General features: G+C 39.9%; 1 protein-coding gene and 1 long non-coding RNA gene across 3 annotated transcripts in view; one reads left to right on the forward strand and one right to left on the reverse strand.

Annotated features, from left to right (window-relative positions):
- dner (delta/notch-like EGF repeat containing) overlaps window positions 1-17,994 on the reverse strand; it is a 49,962-nt gene extending 31,968 nt beyond the window's left edge. The window contains exons 1-2 of one of the 2 annotated variants that reach the window (XM_078956502.1): window positions 17,831-17,994; window positions 17,245-17,707 (exon numbers count right to left, since the gene is read on the reverse strand). In XM_078956502.1, the coding sequence (XP_078812628.1) occupies window positions 17,245-17,523 (279 nt within the window). In that variant the 5' untranslated portion in view covers window positions 17,524-17,707; window positions 17,831-17,994. Of the gene's footprint in view, window positions 1-17,244; window positions 17,743-17,830 lie in introns of those variants that run through there. The other variant, XM_023961667.2, reaches the window with a different exon arrangement.
- On the forward strand, window positions 179-8,172 carry LOC144996799 (uncharacterized). Its single transcript, XR_013659610.1, has 3 exons — window positions 179-305; window positions 1,344-1,406; window positions 8,037-8,172. It is a non-coding gene; the product is annotated as an uncharacterized LOC144996799 (long non-coding RNA).
- Window positions 17,995-21,938: the final 3,944 nt, after the last annotated feature.

The raw sequence follows: 21,938 nt of genomic DNA on the forward strand, positions 1-21,938 counted from the left end.
GAATGTTGTGCAAAAGAAAGTTGCCTGCACTTTAATGATCCCCCTTGTCAACACACCTGAACCAATCTGGCAACCCAAATAATGACGTTACGCCACTCTCAGCAACGATTGGCCAACATCACTGCATCTAAGCCTGGCACAGTGTGCATTTACGAGCGCATTTTGTTTCAATAAAGTTGAGAAAAGAAAAAAAACGAGTGCATTTTGTCACGCTGATCAAAGCGACAACAAGAGCACTTCATGCCGAAGAGACTTTATCCATCAGGAGCTGAAAAAAGATGAACAACTTCAGCATCAATCACCAGGTAAGTTTGGAGGATGATGGGGCCATATTTTTTACATTATCCAGTATTTCTGTGCATTCGCAATTTACTAATTGATCCGAAGTTCGGTAAAGTTAGAAAGACAGGTGAAGTTTGCACATAAACGACCCCGTTTGTCGTAATTTCCAATGGAAAACTCTAAAATAATTCTGATACCCAAGTTTCCTGGATGAGGTCAGACATGACCTTCCAAAACGGCGAAGAGAAGATTAAATAACGACAATGGTGATGGCTGATAAATGTTTAACTCACGTTATTGTATTGTTTCATTATTTTGCTAACACATATTAAGTGCGTTCTGCATTTTCCGGTTTATGTCAGTATAGAAACTGCTGTTTATCTGTTATAGACAGTCTGGTAGTCTGACTTTTTCAACAATGTGTCTTAAAATCTTGCATTGGCATGAAATATGGAGAATCAAAACTGCCAAATACATAGGAAATAAAGGTTCTAATTTATTAATGACAAATAAAATAAATGTACTCATTTTAAAATTATGAACATACAAAATAATAGAATAAGAAGTGTATAAATCCTTATATTTCCATTTATACTCAAATTATTATTCACATTTATTATTTATAAATAGGTACATTTCTTATTTGTATTTCACAGTTTTGGTTTTACATAATGAGGATGTTTTGCACAGTTCCGTGTCAGCCAACATTTTCTTCTGCTCTCAAAAAGTATCAAAAAGTATTGGAGGAGGTGCAGCATCCACATCCCTTCATGTGGCATGTATAGTAATTTAAAAAACAGTGTCTGCATAACCCTTTTTTTTCCATAAACAGCGGCTGAAGAGTATGGAGCCCCAAACTGTTCTTAATAAATAAATAAATATGATCTTGTGCAAATATATAATCAAACAATCTATTTCTCATAAATATATAAAAAGATCATGACATTGTGAAAAACCTGCACACAGATTTTAACTGAACAACTAAACTATTAGTAGTATTCTGCTATAGTTATTTTATTAACTTCATCAATAATTATTGTATAATAATTCTTGTATTTTAGCTGCAGAGGAAACTCCTGTCACCACATCTTCTGTTGAAAGGGAAAATGTTGATGTTGCTGCTGGTAAGTTCAAATCTACCCAATATGGAACCCAAATCAAACTTATTGTTTCATTATTACTTAAAGGACAGTCATACATTTGTGCACAGACGCACAACAGTGAAGGCACTTCTTTCCAACATTCTGCACTAGATATATCTCATTTTTATTACAACAACAGTTGCGTTTTGTTGGTGCTGCTGATCAGTTAGAGGGCCCACAAATTAAATCTCGCTTAGGGCCCCCGGAAGACCAGGGCCGGCACTGTATGTACGTGTGATACAAACAAAAAGACCTCCAATCACAAGCTTAATTCTACCAAATTAGGTCAAATGTAATTGGCTGAAGATGAACCACAATGTGTGTTGTTCACTAAACATATGATAACCTGTTTTTTAACCACAATGAACAAAACAATCTAAACAAACGAAATTATTTTGTCTGCTTCTGATTTACAACAGATTGATTAAAGAAATATTCAGAAATACTATTTTAAGATTCATTGTCTCATCATCAGATGAGAAGGGATATCATCAGAAAAATGGCACAAGAACATGTTAAAACAAAAACACAATTTTCATCAGAGTGAGTCTTTGAAATAAAAAGTGTCAGTTGGAGGAAAAAGATTCTTTGTTAAAAGACATTTTCATTTACAGTTTTAAATGCCAAATGAACAATAAATATTTAGATTGGCAAAAGCCGAAAGAAGCGGACAAAACTATTTTAACCTTTAATGTTCTGAGCTGCTTATTGAATGATGCGTGAGGGAAAGATACAAACTTCTAGATTTAGCTTTAGTTTGGAGCAAATATACACTTCCTTTTGTTGCTATTGTGCAACAATAGCATTGTCCTCATTTCAGCACAATAGCTGTTAACATTTTTTTGGATTTGAATTGACTTCATTGACTGCTTCTTTTGTTTCTGTATGTTTAACGTTCACGTATGTTAGATTGTTATTTATTTATCATAACCCTTGAGGTGTTGCATGACAGGAAAGGTGCTCTATAAATAAAGTTGTACCAATATATATATATACATATATGGCGTAAAAGGTGTATACTTATATAGCGCTTTTCTACCTACAAGGCCCAAAGCACTTTACTTTTCTGGTAAATCGCCTGTCCGTCCTGGGGGAGGATCCCTCCTTCATGTGGACACCCCTGAGGTTTCTTCGTTTTTCCGGAATCCGTTTTTTTTAGGAGTTTTTCCTTACCGCGAAGGGGGGTCTAAGGGCAGGGATGTCCAGTTTAACTTAGTCAGTTTGTTAGTTCAATTTAGTATTTTCCTATTGAACTCTATGTATTCATGATCCTTTTGAGTTCATGTTTTACTTTTTCAATTACCGATACGAAGCCCATCTAGACGACTGTTGTTGTGAATTTGGGCTATACAAATAAGATTGAATTAAAATGAATTACAGTCACAGACCCATTCACCCAGTCACACACTGGTGGCGACTCCGCTGTCGAACACTGGCGCCAACCTCCCAACAGAGGCAAGGTGGGGTTAAGTGTCTTACCCAAGGACACATCGACTCATGGGCGTGCAAGGCGAGAATCGAACCTGCAATCTTACGATCATGGGTCGACCGCTCTACCGCTCTATATATATATATATATATATATATATATGTGTGTGTGTGTGTGTGTGTGTGTGTGTGTGTGTGTGTGTGTGTGTGTGTGTGTGTGTGTGTGTGTGTGTGTGTGTGTGTGTGTGTTTTTGTTTTACATCTATTTGTAAGTTTATTAAAATGTAGAAGAAAAGAGTGTTTTATTTCATAACCCTTTTTTTGGCATCCTCTTGAATCAGACACTTTACGAAAAGAGAAGGTAAGACAGGATTTTACACACATGTTTAGTCATTTCTATAGTGCTTCTCTGTATTTATCCTGTGGATTTTTTTATAGGCTAAATCATACCAGAGTTTGAATTCGCCAAAAGAGTTTGCCACTAAAATGTCTGCAAAATTCTCAGTGTGTGCTGTTAGGGGAGACTATCATTTCATAGAATTAAGTTTTCCTTGACAAGAAAAGTGTTAAAACCCCAAGAAAAATCACATTTGTTCTGTGCGTCCATCTTGCCTCATTTTCATGCAGCATCAGCGACAACAGACAAAGCCCACACTAAGACCAAAAAGTGTGTTTTGGTGCAATGGCCTTTCATGTTTTCTATTTTTATACATCAAAGCATCAAACTTCTCCATCGGTCTGTGGCCTCCAAGCTTCAAAGAGCGGCCCCTCTTTCAAAGCCTGGATCTGTGAGACCCACACCAATTCCCCTGAGCACCTAGATAAATTTCAGTCTCACCTCTGAGCATAAATAAAAACATTTGCTGAAGTGGAGGAAAGATGGAGGGGAGACAAACTAATGAAGTAAAACTGCTGTTTGTGTTCAGGAATTTCCCTCGATAGTTTCTTTTTTCCGCTCTCCTTCTTCAATCAGTCAAACAGTTCTAATCAACTTCACCCACAAAAAACAATAAAAACAACGAGATAAAGAGGCAAGGAGGAAAAGAAAAGACACAAACCAAGAAGCGACTGAATTCTTCTTTTATCCCCTAAAGCCCTGCAGCAAATCAAAGATCTTTTGGTCATCATCTGAAGCTGCTGGTGGAAGATGCACTGATAGTCTCTGGGTTTCCATTCCCCTTGGCAGCTCCAAAGCCGCCCTTGATTAGCTGTGACATAAACAATCGGCGCTGAGTCGACCACAGTTTTTTTGCTGCCACAGTAAAAAACTGTAAATTCAGAGCGAAATGTTTCTTGTCTGTCCAGACTTTACATCTGCTCTATGAGCTTGAGGGAGCATCCACAAAAAAAAACAAAGGAGTCAGTGAATGCAACAGCCGGTCTCGGAAAAATAAATAGAGTGCAGATACGATGCGGGGTCGGTGCGAAACCCTGCAGTGCAGATGATGTGGGTCTTGGCAGAGAAAACAGCCCCAGAAAGCATTTATATAAGTGTCTCTCAGGCTGAAACTGCAGTTTGTAGCCCTTTCTACACTCCCAAATGAACAAAAAATAAAATTAAAAAAAATGTTAAATTGCATTTCAGAAAAGTTATTATTACATTTAATGACTTGATTTAATTTTCTCTCAATGTGCAGTATTTCAGTCAGTCATTCCAAATTGTTCAATCCTAATTCTTGAGATTAACTGGACTACTTGTTTCCAACCATCCCTCCTCTAAATGCAGCAGAACACCTGGATTTTGTGAGTTTTGTGAGTTGTGTGTTTTTGTCAATCAGAACCTGGAATCACCAGATAGAAATGTTTAGCAGGCAGGGGAAACAAGAGGTCCAAGCTTGACCAATTCTAGGCATTCAGGAACTTTAGCCAAGATAATGAAACATCTATCTGAAGCCTTAGTCTAACTGAATCCTGTCTGCATGGGGCACGCAGATGACAGGCACGAATATCAAGGTCATGGACCGCTCGGTGAACCCGCAGAGAGAAAATGCTCATGCACATTTTTTTCTATGGGGATGCTGAGCAACAGGTTGTAGCGAACACTTATAATACACAACGGTAAGTAAGGGTGAAGTAGGTGAGTCGTTCATATTTTTATTTTTTTTCACCCCAAAAGAGCCCATTAGTGCTTTTCACGTGATAAGTGTGGGCTCCTGGCATTCAGCCTGACTGTTAGAAATGAGGAAATTATACAATCAGAGTGTAGTTTGATGCAGTAACGAGCCAGTACTCACACCTTACTAATGACTAGAGTAAAGACACCATATGACAGCATCCACCATACATCATAAGTGCGTGCAACTTCCAAATATTCATTCAAATACTTCACGATACACTTACCAAGCCCATGACAATGGTATGTTCCATTTTCATGACGTCCCTTAAACCTGAAGGTAACCTGAAGGTAACTGCAAGACATACTTGCCCACCGCCTAAGATGCAGCTGCTCCTCCGTATGAACCTCCCTAGCCCAGAACCTGCATGAGTCAGAACCCTGTGGGGTGCATGTGACTTAGGCTTAAGTTGGAGACATGATTGTGGACCTACATCCATTACGTAACAATTTGATGAGAAGGTGACAGTGCTCCCCCATTAATCGGGGGGTTGCATTCCAAAAAAACCTGCGATAGGTGAAATCTGCAAAGAGGGTTAAAGGTATTTTAAGGCTGTAAAACCCCTCACAACACACTAGACAGTTTACACTTTCTCAGACAGACCTAAAAAATGTCACACTTTTCTCCCTTGTTTAAACTTTCAAAGTATAAACCTTCACTAAAAAAATGAGTCCAGTGTTATAAGAATGATAGAAAGTTGTGCTTGTGATGAAGATTCATGTAAATTTGGCAAACTAAACCAGTTCTGTTCTGGAAATATGGCATGGAGGAGATAGATTGACAAGGTCAATCAGGATGCAGAACACAGTGGGCTGTTTATAAAGAAAAGTATGCAAAACTGCACTGAAATAAACTACAAAATAGCAAGACCTCAAAAGGTGAACTATGTTATACTAATGGAACATTGTATTCACAAATAAACACAAAACAAGAGTCTGCCTTCCTGGATCTGGGGTTCAAAGAAAGATTGAGTTGAGTTTCAATGAGGATTCGGCTAAAAGCTGCAGGAGAGGGTCTGATCCAACAGCTGGAGCCACAGTTATAACAGACTGCACCGTGAAGTCCTGCAGAAACCCATATAAAGAAGCAAAGTGTTTAAAAGAAAACACAGTCCAACTCTTAGTTACTCCTGTAACATGTTTGGATGATGAGAAATGCTGCCTCAGATTTAAGACCACCGTCTTCATCAGAAACGTGGTGCTTTCTGCTGAGGGGAGAGGACAACTGCTCTGAGAGGTGAACTAGGAAGGGAGACGTCAGATATTTGAGGAAAATTTAAATGGAGACATAAACAGTTTCAGGAATAGGATCTCTAGATGCGAATCACAAAGAGGAACTGAGGGTTGGATTTCAAAACCTACAACAACAAAAAAAACGTCTGAGATGTCTGCAAACCTGGTGGCTGACTTTAAGATTTTACAGCTTTCACTCATTAAACAGTATTTTTATTTCTTTTCTGTCCCAAAAATCTACCTATAAAATGAAAGACTGATCCTGAACTGAATCAGCAGGGAATCAAAAATCATCCTGCGTCTCTGTAGAAGTAAATGTCCTCTGATGATGCAGAAGCTCTCTGTTCTCCATGACCTACATTCACAGAACGTTCCCTGCAGGACGAGGTCCACTTCTCACCAGAACTGACTGGTTTTTCATTGATACAAAATGGGTCTTAAATCTGACATGTCCGCTTTCAAAAATTCGATAAACACAGAAGGAGAAAGTGTTAATGCCAATAACTTGGACACAAATATCAAAAGGTTAAAGATCCACTCAGATGAAAATGGGGTTATTAACAGTTCTTGTCATTTTTTTCATGATGGAGGATATATATAAAAAAATTAAGCTTAAAATTGAATTTCTGGGTATTTCTTTATTCAAATTGCTGTAAATCAGAAGCAGACGTTAAAATACCGTTGGAAGGAACTTGCATTTGCGATGTAAAAAATTCACTGGGCGGGCCACAAGCTCCCTGATCCGCTTCGATCTGATGCATCCACTTGCAGACGACTGGATCCGTGTACATCTTCGTCCGGCTCAAACCTGTTCGGCTGGGTGGCTCCAATATTGGTCATCATTTTTGTAGAGCTGTAATGTTAGGTTGTCGGTGTTAGAGGCTGTCAGCTAGTTGGAGAGTTCTCAGCAAAAGTGATGGGAAGAGGAGGTGGGGTTGCCCCGCACCAACTCAGAGGTAAATTTCAAATGAACTCCTGCCGATCTGCAGAAACGATGTCCTAGAAAACAACAGGTTTTCGGATTTGTCCGAAACCACTGGGAACACTTTGAAAACAGATCAATAGATGATTGAATGAAAGAAATCAAAAACACTTCCATTTAAATGAAGTAAAACAGCAGACTGAAAGATTAGTTCTTATAAATGGAATGTGTTTAGGTAATGCTGCAGGGGTTTAATCTGTTCCTTAGAGTCTGGAAACCATGAAGAAGGCTTTTCTATGTGTTTAGCATCCCAAATGTGCAGCTGGGAATCTCCTATTAGAAAGATGCTGCTCACAGTGAGTGAGAAGATCAGAGTCAGGAGTCTTAAAACGGCAGCATGAGACAGGAGCAATGCAGATGATAACCTTTACTCCAGAGAACTCTCTTCAGCTTCTTCCAAGCATCCAAATGAAACTTCAGCTCAATATTCTAAGGCTTTTGTCATTTAAAAAAACTGAGCTTATCTTTTCTTGTTTTTTTAGGTCACATCTTTCTGTTTCTTTTAGGTACATCAAGAGAGTTAAAAAAAAAAATCCCTCTTTGCTTCACGTCAGGCTAAAACAGGATCTGGAGCTTTTCCTGCTGCCAAAGGGAATTAGTCACTGATGGGTGGAAGTGGAACATCCTGTCCTCACTCCCATGACAATTCAAATGTGAATGAATGATCCTCCGACATTTCCAGGGCAGGAGATGTGAAAGCAGGGATGCTAAAGATGCTGAACAACACGCCCACATCTCAGATTAAACAGAGAAATTAGCCGATTAGACACAGAGTCTCTCTGACATCTTCTGTTTAGGGTGACAAAATCTCCACCTGTTGATCCATTATTTATTTATTTTTGGGTTTCTCTTATAGTTGATCTGTTGTCATGGAAACCTGGTAGGGGAAAATGGGGCCGTGACACAGAAATCCAGACTTCACGGCAGGAGGCCACGCCGGACGTGCACAGTCACTCTCCTCCCAGCGGGTTTTGTCTGTGAAGAGGACGAAGAAGCGACGACATCAGCGATGATGCACCTCGTCATGCTGACAGCACGCCGGCAAAGCGCGCTCAAATTATGACAAAAGAGGGTGGTAGGAAATGACAGCACCAGGTTTTGTGTTCTTTGAATAGAGCTGACATTTGGAAATGTTGGGAAATTTAAAGACATATACTGCTTCCCAAATGAAAGCAGGACTATCTATTTTTTTTAAAAAGAGTGGCATCGGCTTTCTTGCATAAGTATGAATGTTTTTCCTTTTTTCTATTGTGATTAGAAAGCATCTACAATGGCAGGCCAGACTTCTTACTGAGACCTTTGCAACCAGAGTTCCCTGCAGGCACTGATCCATGCAGCTGCAGAAGTTATCGCCCCATTCAACACACAGCTCTGAAAAGAGAATCCACACAAAAGTGAAGCCGGTCTGCCGAACTGCACCATCTCCGCTCTGTAGCAGAATCTCCAGGAAAACGTGAACGCTAACCAATCACTGAAAAGAAAAAGACCTTTTTCATCCTCACGTATCCAACTGAGATCTGTAAATGCAGAGCTGGAGGAAAAGAGCATTCACCAGAGCTCACTGCATGCTGCGGTTTGACAGCTGTTTTCTTCCTTCCCAGCATCTCTTCCATCATGGATGCCAACAGGAATCTGCAGCTCATGATGTTAACGAGTTCCAAGTTGAAAACAAAAACACATTTTGCATTTGAATGATTGGGTTAATGTTCATCATTTCTTCCAAATGCTGTGATTTAGGGGGAAGAGGAGTTCGTACGAGATCTGAGGCACAAGAGCAAAGATTCTGTCCATAACATGACTGACTTCTTACTTTCGCCTTGTTCCTAATGAGCGGTAAGGTGCGGTCCGGTCCAGACCAGTCCGAATTTTGAGCATTTCAATTATAAAATGGACCCATTAAGCAGGACTTAACTGTACCATTTCTGGGCCCCTGTTGGTTGTAGGTGCATAGAAAAATGGAATGGGCCGGCTAGGGCGGAGCTACTGTTGTCACGTGACGAAACATGTTGACTGGCAGGAGGTCGTTACAACAATAGAAAGAGTCAAACTAGCGCCAACGTTTTCAGCTGTACTCCTTTACGCCGCACACAATCTTCTTAACATTAAATGCTTTGTATGTAAGAAGTACCAAAAGCCAATCAAAAAAAAAAAGAGCTGCTGCATGACCTTCATTGTTGTTGTCAATAGCTTAGCTTTTGCTGTAGTCGCACTACTATGACGCAAATCTACGCAAAAGGTCCACGACCGGAAGCTTACGTTTACGGTCATGGTCAGTAATTGGCTGTTTTCAGGTAAATGTTATTTTTGATAGGGATACATAATAGACCCCTGGCAAAAGGGAGCTTATGGTTTACAGTTATGTCCAATATTCTATAAATGGTCTAAATCTTTAAAGTTGTATTTATATGAAAGTTTTAGAGAGATACTTGTTTCTATGAGATTCTTTGCCGTATGTTAAAAATGTCAGGTACAATGTGATTGTCCAGTAAAAGAAAAGTTGTGCATTTCTAATAAAGAAACAAAAAGGAAGTCTAAACTTTGTGATTCTGTAGACACTTTAGCATCGGTATCGGCAAATATCGGCCACAGTTGCAGGGGAAATATTGGTTATCGGTATCGGACGGAAAGAATCATATCGACGCTTCCCCTAATGAAAACTCTTGATTATTTCAAGTATTTTTAGCATTATATTAGTGCTATAAGATTAGATTAGTAGTATTACTCTTTCATGAACATCAGGACCAGCTGTTAATGTGGGATTATGATGAGTCTATTTGTGTTCGTAGGTGGAGCTGGAGATGTCTGCAGCTGACAGAGGATGTTCATACAAACAGCATGTTGTCACACCTCCCCACTGCTTCAGACACTCATTCTGTTGAGGACAGTGAAGAAAGTGCTGTGGTTGCAAGCATCTTTGCTCTGCAGATGCCATGCATGTCAGAGAATGGGGTTAAGCTGATCTTGGTGAGAGCAGCTCTGGCATTCGTTGCATCAATCAGCTTGAAAAAATCACTCTGTAACAGATAAAAATAGAAACAAGTGCAAAGAAGAAAAAAAAAATAGACGGAACAGTTCAAATAAACCACCTGGAGATATGAAGCTGCTTATTAGGGAGAGGGAAGTTTCCCTGCTGGACTCATGAAGGAGCTGCTGGCACAGAGATGAGAGCTCTGTTCATGAGGAGCCGCTGCAGGTTTGTGAGCAGACATGCAGGAAAATGCTGAAGAGCAAAAGAGTTTGCTAAAGAAAATGGCTTTAGACCAGTTTTATTAGATTGTTGCTGTGTGGAAGTTTTTCCTGGAAAATGAATGCAGCTCTGTTGTTGTCTCACTCTTCTCTTTCAGTTTAACTCACACAAAAAATCTCGCAGGTTTTCAAATCACTTCTAGTTTATATGTGCTGTGAAGAGTCAGACCCCAACAGATGGATGGAAGGGCTGATTTTACAGATTTGGTTTTTGAAATGGTTTATTTCAAGCAATCAAAACAAAAATATTTACACTTGTAAAAATTCAAATATGATAAAATCCACGAGCGGCGTTGTATGGCCTGCAGGCGCTACATGCCCTCGCCGCCTGCCTCTACGCACCACCCGCCCTCTTTGCCCGCCTCTCGCACCACTGATGCCTTTGATGCCCGGGCCTAAGTGCCACCGCTGCTCACACCACCCACCTTTGACCCGACCTCACTTGCTGGGACGCAACTACGGACATCTAATTCCCCCTACATGGGTCATGGACTGCAAGGGCCATATTGTCTTCGCAGTGATGGGAAAAAATGCAATAAGTACTCAAAAGGAAAAGGAAAAAACAAACAAACAGACACAAACAGTGTGTAGCAACAAGAAGAAGCATTCATAAGGTCGCTGTACAATCGTCTATTCTGTAATTGTAATGTGCATTCTTACTGTGCCTTTGAGCGAAAATGTAACACACAGAGACCCCCCACCACCTGCTCAAAAACTCAAACGTCCTCCGGAAAATATTGCGTGCACCAAGTACCCGTTGTTTTTACCCATCTTCACGAAATTTCACTCACATGCCGCCAGGTTAAAAGTAACACCTTTAGTTCTGGCTACAAATTGAAACTCCTCCTGGGTATTTAGATTTATCGCCTCCTAATTCCTTGAGTATCTCTGGGAATCCACTGGGAAATAGTTGTTGTAGTTGTAGATTAGCGTGGTGGGCTTTTCCCCCCCTGCTTTCACATTTTTTTACTGGGATATTGTGAAAATGTAATACATGAATCCTTGGCTCAAGCTGAACAAAACAATATGAAATATGAGATGCAGAATACAATATGAACGTGTTAGGAATGTTGGCCTAAAAAAACCTGCTGCCAAGAAAATCCAAAAATGTACTTTTGCCGATTCTTCAAAAAATTACATAGAGGTGTTCGTCACCCCCAGGCGACCAAAAAGTAATATGGTTGCTATGGAGATAAAAAAAACAATGGAGCCACCTAAAAAAACATTATTCTATTTCCTGGTCATGAGCAGCTCTGACCAATGCAGCAGAGACAGACGGGGGAAGAAAAGGGCCTGAGCTGCTCAGTCAGTGAAGGCAGATAAAAAGGGGGTAATGGGGGGAGGGGGGCAGTGTGTGGGTGTGTAATGCCTGTGGGCCATACCCCGTCACTCGCAGCTTCAATTACATTTGTTTTAATGTTCATTAATATGCAATGTCCCTTTTTTTAAAATAAATTAATGTTGGAAAAACGTCAGAAATTTTACATCTTAAGCTTCTTTGACCAACATCAGGTCTCCATTGAGGAGCACATCAGCTGTTGTGCACTTCCTGAAGATCAAAGGCTGGATGATGTGTGATGTGGAAATGACCAACGGTCCTCCTCACAACATCTAAGGACATCCACATAAATGGCAATGAAAGCTCTGCGCTCAAAGATGCTCGGTTTTGTTGATTTCTGCTAAAGCAAAGCTGTCAGCAGGTTAGTAAGCTGTGGTCTAATGCGTTCATCAAAGGGCGCGTGCTCCCCTGCTATCATGGCAGCTGTTTAAAGTCTCTTTTTTATGCAAATGTCTCTCATTTCACCTCTTCCTGCCAAGAAGCAACAATAAAGCGTGAAAGGCTGCGAGCTGCGTTTAGAACAAGTAAAGGTTGCGTCATCTTCCAGCTGTTTCACCGTCCGCAACGGGAGGAGACATTAAAATTCATGTCAGGAGCTCTGCTCCCATTGAAAGTGCATTTCCACAATTCTGCCATTGTTTCCAGGGATATCTGGAAAAAGAGCATCTTCTTCTGCAGCAGAGCGGAGCTTCCTCTCCAGCCTCACCTGCGTCTCCTGACTTCAAAACGTGTGCAGCAGAATCCATAAACATGCCAGAGTCTGTGCTGTTCCATTGAGCTATTTTCACACAGATCATATAGAATTTCCATTTGCTTTGGTGTCTTACTTTGACACATTTACTCTTAAAAGCATGCAGGGCTTCAACTAAAATAAAGAAAACATGAAGTATAACCATTTTTGTACGTTTTCAAGTACATGTATTATTATTACTCTTCTTTTAACCATTTTAACAAAAAAAATTGTAAAACTCTTCTTTTTAAATTACTAAATGAAGCACTTTTAGTATTTGTAAATTGGTTTGTTGTAATTTCTTGTTTTTAATTACTAAATTATGCACTTCATTTGTTGTAAATAATCTTGAAAAGTTGTCGATTAACTAAATGTAAATTCTTATTCTCTTCATCCACCCAGCCATCTCTTTCAAAATAATTTGAAATTGAAGATAGTTTCAGTGACTAATTGATCAGTACATTTTTTTCTTGTAAATAATTAAATTATTTCGTATGACACTTGTGAAAATACTTCACAAAAATGTTTGCTTTGGTGATGCAAAATGATAACAACCAATAAAAATATGTTTCACAAGACTTTATGTGTTTGTACAGAGGAAATGATTAGTGAGTTTTTATGGGGGTTAAATCAGTATCAACGGTCACTTTGCCCCTTCGAGTGTCTTCAGTTAATGTTTCAAAGCAATGCGCTAAAAACTGACCAACAGAAGGAGGAAAAACCTGGAAACCAGAGCCTCACTGTTACACACAAGCGTGTGTATATTTTTTTAAATGTGGCTGTTTTCCTCGTGGCTTTCTGTTCCTCTCTGACTAACGAGCTGCAGATATCAAAGAGAGCAGCGGCTGGTGATGAGCTCTGAGCTCTGAGCTCTGCTTAATTGGATGTAGTTTCGGCAGAAGAGTGGATGGTCCTCGGAGACAAGAGCTGACCGCCATGCACACGCACACACACACACGCACAAGGAGCTCCAGGACTCATCTTTGTTTTCACAGTCCTGTCAGAACAGAACATTTTTCTCTGAAGCTGCTTCCAGACTTGAAGACCGAAGTCACATCCAGCAATGCTGGAAAAGCAAACAGTCTTTTCACATCATCTTCCTCACCTTTTTTGTTTCCTTCAAGAAACATAATTGAGATGAAAGACTTTTCACTGCACCAATTTCTTAACATCTCACCAACATTCCCGCCTGCAACCGAAACATTAAAATGACAGCAATAAATAAATAAAAAAAAGCTGTCAAATGGAAGTTATTTTAGGTCTGAATAGCATCTGCTTCATTCTTCATCTGCTGCAGAGGAGATGCATCATTTGGTTAAAGTTCTTCAGGTTTGTCAGGTTTTCAAATCTGTTTAAAGACCCACTGTAATGAAAATGATGTATTTAACATATTCTTGCGGTATTTAGGAGCAGAAGAGAAAATCAAATCAAATCAGACTTTATTTATAAAATAGCGCTTTTCATGCATTGCGCAACTCGAAGCACTTTAACATTAAAAACAGAAAACACACAATATTACAGTAAAAACCCAATCCACCCTTCACCCTTCCCACTCCCCTCCGTTAAAATATATGACTATATGACCCATGACTCCCACGTACAATGAATAAAGACCATGTAACTTCACCAATTTATTTTGCAATCATATATGCTGAATATTTTATAGGAATTCTTGTATTAAAATTCCAAAGGTTCGCATATGATTTCTGGCTATTTCTTTTCAACAGCTCCCAAACCATGTGACCCAACAAGTCCAAATGTATCCCTAAATGTGGCACTGACATCCCAACATCGGACACACCACGTAATTTTCCAATTATAGATTATGATTTTTTTTTTTATGAAATTTTATATTTAAAAAAACAGGGGTTCACATGAACTCTGGCAATTTTTTTCTATTTTTTTAAATGTGTCCATATCATGACAGTCCAGTCTGAACACACCCTAAAAGGCCACTGGGAACACTTTTAAAATAGATCAAAAGATGATTGGAGAGGGACTTTATTGAAACTTGAGCTAAAGAAAAATGTGAAAAACACACGTTTGAATTTAGGAGTTTAACTTGTACTTCACTTCATTGGATATTTGTTCTCATCCTGGGAGGGAATTGTCCTGAAAATGTCAAATTGTTTTTTAAATCTGTTCATCAACAAGAGTGTGAAAGGCAGATGAAGAAGAGGGAGGGGGGCATGGAAGAAAAAGCAACACCCTGATCCTCAAAGGGTGTTCATTCAACTGTGGAACAAAAGAACTGACAATGTAGAGAAGATGCAGCAGATGACGAGTAATATTGAGCATGTTTCTCAGCTGAGTTTCAAATCCTCCTCTTTGATCCATCAACTCTTCTCTACAGAACAGCAAGATGAATATGCTGTTTTTTATAAAAACTGTGTCATTTTTTGGGATGTTGTTTCTGCAGAGCGGCAGTAGTTCATCAGAAATTTGCCTCTGAGTTGCATCATCCTTCTGTTTACACTCTCTTTCGCTAACTTACGGTCCCTCACACCCCCAACCTATCATTAGCAGTACAACAAAAATGGAAAGCAATATTGGAGCTTACCAGCTGCACATTTTTTAGTCAGATGCGAGCTCAGACGAGGAAAACAAAGACATTCATGGGTCCACATCACAATGTGGCCGAGCAGGGAACTTGTGGCCCGCTGTAGTAGCTTCTACGTCACACTTACAATCCTTTTCCTACTGTGTTTTATCTTCTGCTCCTAATTCACAACAATTTGAATAAAGAAATACTCAAAAATGCAATTTAAGCTTCATTTTCCATGGCCTCTATGAAAATGCCACAAGAACATATTGAAAACACAAAAACCACCATTTTCATTGGAGTGGGTCTTAAAACGACCCCACTTTTTTGTGCAGAAAGTGAGCACATCCCTCAGAGGTACAACAAATCTTTTAATAATTAAGAAGGGAAAGAGCAAGGGGGGCTAATAAAGACATGTGGCAGTGAATCAGCTGAGAGGCCGGCCTTCAGTCGGGAGTTATTAAACAGCAGCCGGTTTAAGCAGTGGCTTATTTCTCTCTGTGGGGTCTGCTGTTAAGGTATGTGCGGCATTAAACCAAAGCATGGACAGCGCAGCAGAAAACAGACAAGAGAAACATGAAAAACTAAACGCAGCTTTTTTTTTTCTTGGATTTTCCCACTCTGACCATCTGCGCTGTGACACATACAGAGAGCAGCGGCTGCAAGCCAACTCCTCCATAAGCCTGTCAGGTTGTTCCCCAAACCTCAGATGACTGTTGCTCCAGTTGCCATGGAGAAGCAACATCCATAAGGAAGAAGCAGTGCTAACCAAAAATCAATATTTTTGTCGCTCGCTGCTGGATGGAGCCCGGCGCAGAACCCACGGTTTGCTTAAGTGTTTTAGAAAGAAGTGAAGGAAAAGAGAAGGAATCAAACCCAAAGCTTTTTAGCATGTTCCATGATAGGAATCAGCTCAGGTCAGGTGGTGTTTGGAGCAGCAAAGCTCCTCTGTGGTGTTTGGAGCAGCAAAGCACTCTGCAGAGAAAAAACAAACTGCAGCTCCTTTCTATTCTAAGAAACCAGGACAGCCAGGAGACCACAGCAGCTCCTCCGACTGAACACCCGAAATATCTGCCCTCCTCTTGCAGAAATGCACATGTGCGTGCATGCATGCACATGCCCAGAAACCAGGAGTTTTTATCCAAACCCGCTGATGGAAGCAGAGGAGGCAGGCTACCACCTGTTGGGGGGGGCTCTGTCCAGTTTCACCTTGCTCTCCCTCACTGACGCAGCGATGGACTCATTCACCCTCGGCGTTGCGGTAAGACGCTCTCTTACACCCCAGGCGTGACTCAGAGCCCCCCGGCGTCACTGACGCTTGGCCCCCAACAGCACAGCTGATCTGAGGAGATCAATGACGAGCAGAAAGAGGCACAAGAGCATCCTGTGTCCTTGACAGCAAAACATCCCAGACAAAATTGAAGGTGGTACTAAATTTAAGCTTGTGGTTTTTAAGCATCTTTAATGTGTCAGGTGAATATTTAAGGTTTAGACACACTTTAATGGATACTTCAAATCAATCAGAACTGATACTTTGGGCTTTTAGAGAGAAGTAAGGTCAAAGTCTACATGCTAACAGAGCAGCTTGAAGATATTTATGACTATTTTAGCCCTTCTGATGTAATCAAATGCTGCTAACAGGTTTGTCCATCCATGCATGCCTTCATGCACATGACACGTGTCCCTGTGAGTCGGAATTTCTTTGAGTTTGTGGGTCTGAAAGCAGTCTAAGTTTCTCATTCATACCAGTGCGTGAATGTACCTGCATGTGCTCACAGTCACACGGCTTTCTTTCTGCATCTTTGCTGCCACTGCTGTTCTTTCCTGTTGCCACAGCAACGCAGCACTGACTCCCCGTCTCAGGGACAGCACATGCATGCGCTCATTAAAAAAGCATTTGCAAACAGAAGAATCCACTCTAATGTACAGCACACATCAAAGCATTTACGATGCAGGTGTTTTAACAAATTATTGTATTAGCGAGTGAAGATTAAAGGGAACCCAAAAAAAAAAAAACATGACAAAGTGAACTAAAATCTCAAACCAGTAAAGTTCCTTTCCCAGGACATTCAGTTTGCCTCAAATATGAGTCAACAAAATGATAGACTTTGTGTTTTGGCTTCAATCAGAGCATGACCCTCAGAGGTTGTAGACCATCAGTCCTGTGCAGGACAGGAGGGTCAGGGTGAAGCTGCATGTGTCCCTACCTCACAGTTGCGTCCTGTGAAGCCCTGGCTGCAGGTGCACATGTACTCCCAGTTCTCCTCTGGTCTGCCGGCAGAGGGGAGAGCCAGGCAGAGTCCTCCGTTAAGGCAGGGTCGGCCTTCGCAGGGGTCCGGGAGAGGTGTGGCCCGGGTCGGAGTGGGCTCCGCCGGAGCCGGGGTGTCCGGTGCCAGCTGGAAATACGAGGGGACGGCTTGGCTGAAGCTGCCAAGGAGCAGGAAACAGCAGAGAAGCAGCGAGGACGCACGCCTCCTCTGATACATCCTGATCGGCTTTTTCCGTGACTTTCTCCTCTTTCCTCAGAGCTGCTGTTGGTGCTGGAAGGACTCAGAAGCAACTGAGAGGTGTAAGTGAGAGGGAGGTGGAGACGAGGAGGAGGAGGAGGCGGCTGTTTGGATGCTGAGCTTCAGCTGTGCGCAGGAGAATAACTGGCTGATGGAGAGGGAGCTGAGGGAGAGAAGGTAGAGATGCAGGAGGAACAGAGGAGGGCTATTGGCTCTTGCCGGGCTTCGAGTCACAATGACGATGATTGCTGACGACACACACACACAATCCCCTCCCCACCATCACCTTCACAAATGCTCCTCTGCCTCTCCTGCCTTCTAACACTGGCCGTGCAGGCTGGAGCTCTGCTGCAGCCTCATTTGGAGTCTCATCATCATAACCTCCACTACAGTTTGGGCGGTGGGACAGGTGGATCTGATGATGAGGAGGATGATGAAGGACAGCTGGACCTCTGGGAAGATGACACGTTCCAAACTTTTGTTACCTTTATTTTATTCTACGAACCAAAATGACTAAAAGTTACGAATAAAATATAGCAATGCAAATAATGCAGAACATCAAAAACTGTGTAAGAAAAGGGAAGGAGAATATTCTCTGCATGGGGTGAGGTTGTAGAATAACATAAAGGGAAGTATAAAAATGAATACAAATATGACACAGTTAAAAAAAATAGAAATTTTTAATTAGAAAATGAGAATCCTACTGGGACAATGTAGGAACAGTTATGACTTTATGATCATTTGGTACCTCGATCTTCTTTTCTGTGTATTTTTTTTGTGATTATTTTAATAATTATTAGAGGTTCAGCATTAAATAAAATTTATGTATGAAATATTGTAAGAATTGGGAGTTGTAATTAATAAGAATTTTCTTCCACCCACTCCCTTTTCAAACGTTTTAACCCTTTCTATTTATCCTGTTTATTGAAGTATTTTATTTATCAAATCAGATTTGAATCAGTTGTGGATCATACTGGACTGTAACCAAGCAAACTCTGACTTAGTTCTAACATATTATATTTATGTATTTTCAAATTAGGGCAATGCATATTATTCACTGTTTTAGCATAGTTGGAGAATAAGTTTGTCAGAAATGAACACAAAAGCTTAATCACATCTGTTGCTTTAGGGCAGACACAAACAAACAGACATCTGCGCTCATTTTAACCAGTGTACCACTGGTACACCAGTGTGCCGCATGAAATTATTCATTTTTACTGATCTAAATACATTTATCATCACCTGAATATCAGCTCTGTGTTCATCACAAAAGGCCCAGGTTTCATGCTTAGAAGTTTGCCGACAGCTTTGTGGAGATCTGCAAAATAAATGCACCAAATCTCTCAGCATCTTCCTGCCTTTCATTTCCCATGATGCATTGCATCAATGTGATCGTATCTCTTACTGCGCTGCTGTTAACTGTTATGAAGCACAACACAAACATCTGTTCTAACAGTTTGCAAATAGTCTTGATGAAAGCAGGAAAACGGTTTATTTTTATTTTTCAAGTTTGTGTTGGAGAGCAAAGGAATTAAAGTCAGAGATTCCAGTGTTGGGTCCAAGTTATCTTTAGAAAAGAAAGAACTGCTTCTAATAATTCTAATTTAATTTGGAAAAACTTGAAGTTAAATTTAAATACAAGTAAGAACAAAATGCAAGGAACAGCATTAAGGTTAAGTGTCCAACAGACCCATTGAACTAAAATGAATCAATTCAATCAAACAAACAGAAATAAAACATTTTTGTCAAGGTTACTTAGACAAAAGAAAAACTAATAAACTTTACCGTGTTCACCTTTATTTATTGTTACAACTGAACTTTTAAACATGAATAAACAGTTTGTTTTCTTTTTCTTAAATGTATCAAACATGCTCTGATTTTATATTTCTTTAAAAACTGTCAATGACCGTTTAGAAAGAATGTCATTGTATTTGTTTTTTTTAAGTTCACATGAAACATTTTAATAAACTGGAGGGGAAAACAACGACCTGCATGGGCAAATTTTTCAACTGATTTAGAACATAAACTTATAAACCGTTCCGACGATAGATTTAATCACTTTACTCAGTCTGCCGACATGTCTGCATGTTGGAGGATTGATCAAATACATAAGGCCTCCTAATTTAGTGTCATGTCAGGAGTGGTTAAAAACAAGTTTATTTTATTTTTTTAATAAGATCCCCTCATCACAATAAAACTTAAAGACGGTTACAAAATGTAACCAACAAACCCATTATTGATACACAAAAAGAAAGAAATTTAGGCGTCTGTGAAGCTCTGAGCAAAAACCTCTGGTGAAACATTTTAACACAAGAATATTTCTGACAAACAGAACAACTTAAACTCCAGATTGACGTCTGAGCATTTATGTGAAGGTATAAAACTCGGGGGACGGACGGTTGTGACATGACATTCACGAAGGAGAACAGTTCTTTATTTTGTTCTTTTTGCCTCCTATCACTTTTTGTGCTGGTCGCCCATAAACACATGTGAATAACATCAGCCTTATGTAAATCCAGAGTTATTGTGTGTTCATTTTTAACACCTGCTGTGCTAAACCTGCCTAATTCACCCTTATTCTCCCTTCTATGCAAGTTTCCTCAGGTCAGAAACATTTTCAGCAGGTTGGCAACTTTATCTGATTGAATCTTCATTCTGTCAAATGTTTGCGGCTGGTTTAAACTTAGACTTTTTATGATGAAGATGAAAACCTCAAAGTGGATGCCAACAGACAGAAAACATTAAAGAAGAATCTTAAACTTCAAAGTCAACAGTCTCAGAATGATCCAGAGGATGAAATGCATCTTGGGAAAAGCTCAAAGACACTCGTTCTTCACAGAACTCTGCACTTTTGTGAATCGTGTACGGCACCTGTGTAAGTGTTCAAAGAAATGTTCTCTCAATCTACAGAGACATTTAGAGAAATGCTGGAGAGCAAACAAAAAGACACAAAACAGAAACCATTTGCTCATGATTTATGCAACAAACAATACAAATAATTTACAAAATGTAAATATAAAAGTTATTTCACTAATAGGAGGTAGAACCAGTAAAACATGCAAGTAACTGGCTTCTCTAAACACCAACAGGGTTTGAACCTATGAAGGCTTCTTACAAAAATACAATTATGTGGTTTAAAAACAAAAAATCATGTTGAGGCCAGAGTTGTAATGTTTGTGAGGTTTCAGACATCAGTCAGTCCTCCTGGTTCTAACAGACCTAGTTTCTGCATCTGAAGCATCTGTTGGGGCAAAGAAACTTTGAGTCCAGACCACCAGGTCTGAGGACCCCCTTCTCCTCTCCTGTTACACCACAGCTTTCTGCTTCTGCCAGATTCTCCCACTACCCCTGAGGCGTGGCTCAACCTGGGCGGGGTTAAACGCGTTGCGCTCTGCCCCGCTGTATGCAATTCTTCGTCGTCACTGCAGTTGCTGTGTTTTTCTTCCCATTTTATAAGTTTCCACGTGCAATTTTGCCACCTACCGGATTCTGAAGTGTATCCTGAGACGATGAAATTGAGCCTCGCCATGTACTTTAAAGTGTTTAATTCAGGAAAAGATTAGTTATTTTAATTTTAGAATATGTACACTTCTGCTTTAAGAGGTTTTTTGGGAGTTTTTTTTAAAGAAAAAAAACCACACAGCCCTTTTTATTTATGGCTACAGGAACAGACTGAACAAAACGCATGAAACGGCTCTCATCTCATATAAATATATTTCTCATATTTCTCACTAGACAAGAAAATGTCAAATAGCGTCCTTACTGGTCCACTTTTAGACATCATTCTCAAGAATCCAAATTTTTTGATAAGAATTCAAAAACATTTAAATGTTAAAGAAATGTTTTTTATATCATAAACATTACTTTTATAAAATGCACTAATTTGTTAATCCCTCACTTCCTAGAAGGAACAAATGACAATTGTCTGTCTTTTCTTTAATTTGTCAGGTTTTACTAAAGAGCACAAAGAAAAATACTAAAACGAAGGAACAGAACAGTGAGGAGCGGCATCAAAGTTACCATTTTCTTCGCTTCCCTTTGCCTTTCCCCTCTTTTCTATCACTTTTCTCATTCTTTACTCTTTTTTTTCTCTTTCCTTTAAAGTTTTTTTTTCCATCCTGTTATCTGTCTTCTAGCAAATTTTGGAAGTTTGACAACAAATGCTTGCTTTCTCCTTTCCTCTGTTTACAGCCCCTCATATCTCTGTGCTTCATTTGACCACTTTTTAAAAAGAAATCAAGCTTTGAATCATCATTTAATCTCTGCCAGATCGAGTCGTGGTTTTCCAGTCTGAAAGTCGTCTAAAGACCAAAAACAACCAAAATATGAATGAGTGATTCATTAGCAGTCATAAATCATCCATTAATTATCATTACCTTCTGATTTGATTGAAA

This window comes from Oryzias latipes, chromosome 13 (genome assembly GCF_053564925.1).
Source record: "Oryzias latipes strain Hd-rR chromosome 13, Olatipes_Hd-rR_3.1".
Lineage (NCBI taxonomy): Eukaryota > Metazoa > Chordata > Actinopteri > Beloniformes > Adrianichthyidae > Oryzias > Oryzias latipes.